The sequence below is a fragment of the Vombatus ursinus genome, unplaced genomic scaffold, assembly GCF_900497805.2.
Source record: "Vombatus ursinus unplaced genomic scaffold, bare-nosed wombat genome assembly UNPS02014782.1, whole genome shotgun sequence".
NCBI classification, from domain to species: domain Eukaryota; kingdom Metazoa; phylum Chordata; class Mammalia; order Diprotodontia; family Vombatidae; genus Vombatus; species Vombatus ursinus.
Genome location: NW_020954560.1, coordinates 3691318 through 3697239, shown reverse-complemented (window position 1 = coordinate 3697239; position 5922 = coordinate 3691318). Strand labels below are relative to the sequence as shown.

The window sequence follows — 5922 nt, the reverse complement described above, 5'->3', positions numbered from 1 at the left end:
AAGAAAGAAAGAAAGAAAGAAAGAAAGAAAGAAAGAAAGAAAGAAAGCTATTGTGATCTCAGGCTGAATTAAGAGAATCAAAGTATGGAACAGGGGAGGGGATGGTTTCACTGGCCTTAGCCCTAGACTATGGCATTGCCTTTTAAGAGGGAAATTGACAAAGCAGAGTGAATGCAGTGAAAAGACAGAGTCTAAAATGACCAGTCTGATGCAAAAACTCAAGAAGTCTTGTCCACGAGGAATGGTTGAAGGAAGTGATATCCCAAAGTTGACTTAGAGGGGGTCATGATGGCTGTCTTTGAAAAAAGCAAGAGACTTTCACATGAAAGAAGAAAGATCGTTTTTCTTCTTGTTTTGAGAGAGGAGAATTGAGTTTAAGAAAGGCAGAGTTAGAAGGGAGGTGAAGGGTCATGGAGGCCAAACCACATCTGAACAGAATCTGCTCTAATAACAAAAATAATACTAATAATAGTAATAGTAATAGTTGGGATTTACTTACAGCTTTAAGGTTTATGGAGCTCTTCACAAACATTATCTCATTTGATCCTCACAACAACCCTGGGAGGTAGATGCTATTATTATCCCCATTTTATAGATGGGAAAACTGAGGCACAGAGGTAGAGTGACTTGCTCAGGGTCACACATGCAGTTAGGGTGTGAGGCAAGATTTGAACTCAGGTCTTTTTGACTCCAGGTCCAGTGTTCTGTCCTTCGGGTCACCTAGCTGCCTTTAGCCAATTGTCTGCAAGCGAGCACCCAGCCTCTACCTGAACACTGCTAGTGATGGGGAGCCTACTACCTCCTGACTCAGATCATACCACTTTGGGGTAGCTCTGACTGGTAGCAACTTTTTCCTAACGTCAAACTAAAATGTTCTTTTCTGCAGCTTCTTCCCATTGACCCAATTCCTTTCCTTTGGGGGCAAATAGTAAAAAGGCAGCTAGGGGGCACTATAGTGCCTAGAGCACTGAGCCTGGAGTCAGGAAGACCTTAGTTCAAATCCAGCCTCAGGCACTTACTAGCTGTGTGACCCTGGACAAGTCACTTAGCCCTGTTTGCCTCCATTTCCTCATTTGTAAAATGAGCTGGAGAAGGAAATGGCAAACCACTCCAGTACCTCTGCCAAGAAAACCCCGAATGAGATCATGAACAGTCAGACATGACTGAAACAACTGAACAAGGAAAAGTCTGATTCCTTTTCTTCATGATAGCCCTTCAGTGGATATTATTGGATAGAAGTTATTGGAAGGCAAGTTTTCAGCCAGTATGGAGAACTAAAAGTAAAACCTGTCCAAAAACTAAAGGGACACTCATGAGATTGTGAGTTCCGTGTCACTGGTGGTATCCTGACAAAGGCCGAATGCTCATTTGCCAGGCATCTTATAGAAAGGAATCCCACCTGGGGTAGGAGATTGGCCTCCATGGCCGTATGTGGCCTCCAGGCCATGAGTTCCCCACCCCTGTTTAGATAATGAAAGACAAGAGACAAGGTTGAGTTGATGATGAGCAGAGACATCCTTTGCAGAGCTCTAGGCAAGAGCTTGTCAGTCCTGGCCTTGGCTCTGGCATCAATCTGCTGTGAGATATTAGGGGAGTGGCTTTTCCTCAACTTTTACATCTGTCAAATGGGGATGATTATATTGGCTGGCTTCCAGGTGTGCAGTATGATTTAACTAATTAATGGTTTAACAAGGTGTTTGGTCATCATGACTCTACTGAGGTACTGAATCTCATCCCCATTGAAGTATTTCTTCACAGTCTTCAAACCTGATGATGTCAAATTTCAGAAGTGTAAAAAAGATCTAAAATACTCTTTCCCCATTCTATGACAGGAACCTTATTTTAAAATCCAATTCAACCAAGCAAACAGTTCTATTTAATGCCTATTTTTAAAAGCCCCAAATAAATGCCACCTCCTCCATGAAGCCTTCTCTGATTTCCCCCAGGTGAGAGCAACCTTTGCTCTAGGATTTTACATTATATTTTATTCTGTACCACTTTATTCATCAATCAATCAACATTTATTAAGTTCCTACTTTGTGCTAGGCAATTGAAATACAAAGACAAAAATATATTATTCCTGACCCTAAGAAGCTACATTCTATCCAGAGGGACATTGTATGTTGTCCATAATGCACTCAGAATTTTGTTTCTTGTAGTTGTCCATGTTTGCATTTTGTTCCCGCCCCCCCCCCCAACTAGACTGTAAGCTCTATGACAACAGGGATCTTGTCTTCCCAAACTTTGTCTCTCTCATTTCTGAACACAATAGACACTTCAAGATGCTTACTGAATTGATGTACAAGTTTCTATATCATGCACTAAAGGATCAGAAAGAAGGAAGGGAGGGAGGAAGGAAGAAAAAGAAAGAAGGAAGGAAAGAAAGAAAGAAAAGAAAGAGAGAGGAAGGAAGGAAGGACAGAAGGAAGGAAAGAAGCAAGGAAAAGAAATAGAGAAAGGAAAGAAGGATGGAAGGAAGGAAAGGAAGAAGGGAGAGAAGAAGGAAGTAAAAGAAAGAGAGGAAGAAAAGAAGGACAGAAGGTAGGAAAGGAGGAAAGAAGGAGGGAAGGAAGGAGGGAAGGGAAGGAAGAGAAAGAAACTAGGATTCTTAAGTCCAGACCTTTATTGGGAAGCCTGCTAAATAAATAATCACTTGGCAGGGACCGCTTAGTGGGGCAATGTTCCCCAGGGCTTTGGATGAGGCAAGAAAATGTCTTTGAGATCTGCACTACCCCATCCTCCCAGTGCCAGATGATTCCTGATGTGCCCTCCTAGGAGCACATGTTATGATTAGGGATGAGCCAATAAGGCAACATCTGTATATGACCATCTGGCATTGGCACCTGTTTGAGCCTTTTGCTTCCAGGAGTACAAATAGTTTCTGCTCTTCCTTATTCACATCCTGCTCCTGGGGGATAACTGGGCCTTCCACCTTAGACAGGGATAAGGTCTCAATGTCCCACTCAATGTCCCCCTTGTTCCCATGCTCTGAAGAGGTACGTGTACCAAGCCAGAAAAGTTTTCTTACTGCTTGCCAAGCTCAATATCCCTTGTCCTGAAAGATCTGAGATGCCTGAAGCACTGCCACGCCTAAGGAAATAAGGAACGAGAAGGAGAGTTTCCAGAGTAATGCTGCCCTATGACGCCCTTGTTCTTTTCTGCCTCATTATTTTGGAGGCTTTTCCACACTAACCTGCTCCAGTTTACGTCTCTTCACCTCCATTCCCCTAGCCAGTGGCGTCCCTTCCCTTCTTTCTTAATTTTAAGAAATCCGTTTTATTCATGTCTTTTGGTTTTACAAGGCAACGATTTCTGGAAATAACCCTTTGCTCCTCCACATCCCTACATCCCTACTCCACAATGGTAACCATCCTTTGTAACAAAGAAAATTGCTCACAGACCTGTGATACAGTGACCACAATTGACTTGTGCAACATTCTGCCTTGTTTTCTCTGTCAAGAGGAAGGGGATAGATTTTGTTATCTCTCCTCTGGGATACTCTTCTTTTACATCCCTTTCCCAAGAGTCATTGCTTCAGTGAAGTTCTCCCCTAGGCTTACACACCTAAAGGGCAGCCTCCTGAAACAAACTTCAGAATGTGACTAAATAAATCCTTCAAAACAATAGACTTCCACTAGGGGAAGAAGAAAGGAAGAAAATGGAAAGCCAAGTGCTAATGAGCTCTCAGAAGCCCCAGCTTTTCAGATTCACCATCACTTGTGTCTTATCTAGTTGGCCAATGTACTGGGTACGGACTATGTGTTTCCAGAATTCTGTTATAGCCCTGGCATTGTTAGACACTCAACAAATGGTAATTAATACTCATGCCCCCTGAAGCTGGCTGCTAAAGCTAGGCTCCCAATGCCCATTATGGTGTGGTAGGGAAAAAATACTAGCTAGCATTATTTTATTATTCCTATATATATCTATCCCCATTTGACAGATTAGGAAACTGAGGCAAGTAAAAGTTAAGTGACTTGCCCAGAGTCACACAGTGTTTGAGGTTAGATTTGAACTCAGGTCTCCTTGACTCCAGGCCCACCCAGACACCTCTGAAACACCAAACAGATCTTTTCATTCCTACCTTGAGCATCCTGGATTTTTGTGGCAGGGCTTTGGAAATCAGGAAGGGCCATAGGAGTGGGAAGTGGTTCCTTTAAATTATGACAATCCCTCTGGGCAGCAGCCAGCCCTGGTTCTCTCATACTATACAGACATGTCATCCAATGACTACCCTGGTCATCTGCACTCATAGAGCCCTACAGCCAGAGGTTCACAGTCCAAGGGACCTTCGGGATAGATTCTAGAATACTTTAGTCCTTTCCTACCTATTCAAATAAAAATAACAGCCTACATGTGCATACCACTATGGTTTGCAATACACTTTAGAGACATCTTTAAGCTTCACAAGAACCCTGTGAGGCAGATTCTACAGATAATATCATCACCCCCATTCCACAGATAAGAAACCGAGGTTCTGAAAGAAATCTAAATCCAGGGGTCACACAGCTAACAAGTAACTGAGGCATGATTTGGACTCATGTCTTCTTGACCCCATATCTAGTACCTATTCATGTATACATTGCAGGCAATCCATGAACTTGGATGGGGGGAAAAAACTATATTTTATGTTCACTAACCTCGAACTGAAATTGGACAGTTCCTTCAACTACTTAGAGAACATTCACACGAGAAGGTGAATTTATGGTAAATCAGAGTCCACAACACAAATCACGTTCACACCCATTCTCCTTCCTTATTCCTTATAACAACCCTATGTGCTAGGCAGTGCTGTTATGGATAACAAAACTCTTCTCACAACGGCACTGTGAGGTTGGTATTAAAATGGGGGAGGCAGTATGATGCCCATTTGACAGATCAGGAAAGTGAGGCCCAAATAAGTAGAAGGACTATGGCCAAATACAGACAGCCAGTCTTCATAGTTTGTCACCGAGCCTAACCCAGGTCCCCTGATACCTTGTCCCATACTCCAAAAGCCTAAGGTAGGACCTACCTGTGCACGAAGGACATGCTTTCTAGTGACTTCGTCCTCCCAGGGCTGCCCACAGAGGCAGATGCAGAAGCCGACTGGATGGTGGGAGGTGGAAGGAGCTGCTTCTCCCAAAAGGAGCCCTGCCTACATGGAACATTGCTCTTGTGGGGGCCAGGCATAAATATGCTAATGGGTCATGCCTTCGCTTAGCCAACAAGAAGAGCCTCTGTTGACTCTAGTGGGTTTCTGAAGGGCTGAGGGAGGGGGGGACCCATATTTCGAACTCCTACCTGCTGCTAATCCTCCAGCAAAACCAGTCAGGCTGGTTGTCAGTGTATCATCAGAAAGCCCACACACCCCTGAACAACAGATACTTTTTGCTTGAAGAAGGATTTTGAATTGAACAGGAGTCATACATGGGGACAGTAGAGAGGGCATGCAGGGAAGGGGAGCACCAGGCTGGGGTTTGAGCTCAGAGGAAGAGATTCTGGGTAGAAGCCCCTGAAGATTTGTGTTTGATCAGAGATGAGGCATCCCTAGCACAGGTGGGCATGTAAGGGCAGGCAAGCAGAGACGTGGCTATTGCCCAGACTGCCCTTGAAAAACTGGTAGGACGATTAAAGTCACCCCCCCACCACTGGAGATTGGTTTATTTTACAGTTGGTACAGGACAAGGCCAGTGGGTGGGGGGGAAGGGCTGTTTGACATTTAAACTTTTTTTTTTTCAGTCTGTATCTCTGATTCCATTGCTGTAGGGAACTCTGAATGGGGAAATGCCCTTGTATATTAGTCGCAACTTAGAAACTTTCAGAAATACCTGGAGCATTGAAAATTTAAATGACCAGCCCAGGTCACACAGGAAGCATTTGTCAGTGGTAGGACTCAAATTCAAGTCTTCCTGATCGAGGTCAGATGTACCATACTGTTGG

At 43.9% G+C, this 5922-nt stretch overlaps 1 protein-coding gene across 5 annotated transcripts in view; it reads right to left on the bottom strand.

Annotated features, from left to right (window-relative positions):
- Window positions 1-5214, bottom strand: part of VTCN1 (V-set domain containing T cell activation inhibitor 1) — an 89993-nt gene extending 84779 nt beyond the window's left edge. For all 5 annotated transcript variants that reach the window (XM_027866760.1, XM_027866759.1, XM_027866758.1 and 2 more), the window contains exon 1: window positions 5015-5214. In XM_027866760.1, coding sequence (XP_027722561.1) covers window positions 5015-5172 — 158 coding nt within the window. In that variant the 5' untranslated portion in view covers window positions 5173-5214. The remainder of the gene's footprint in view (window positions 1-5014) is intronic.
- Window positions 5215-5922: the final 708 nt, after the last annotated feature.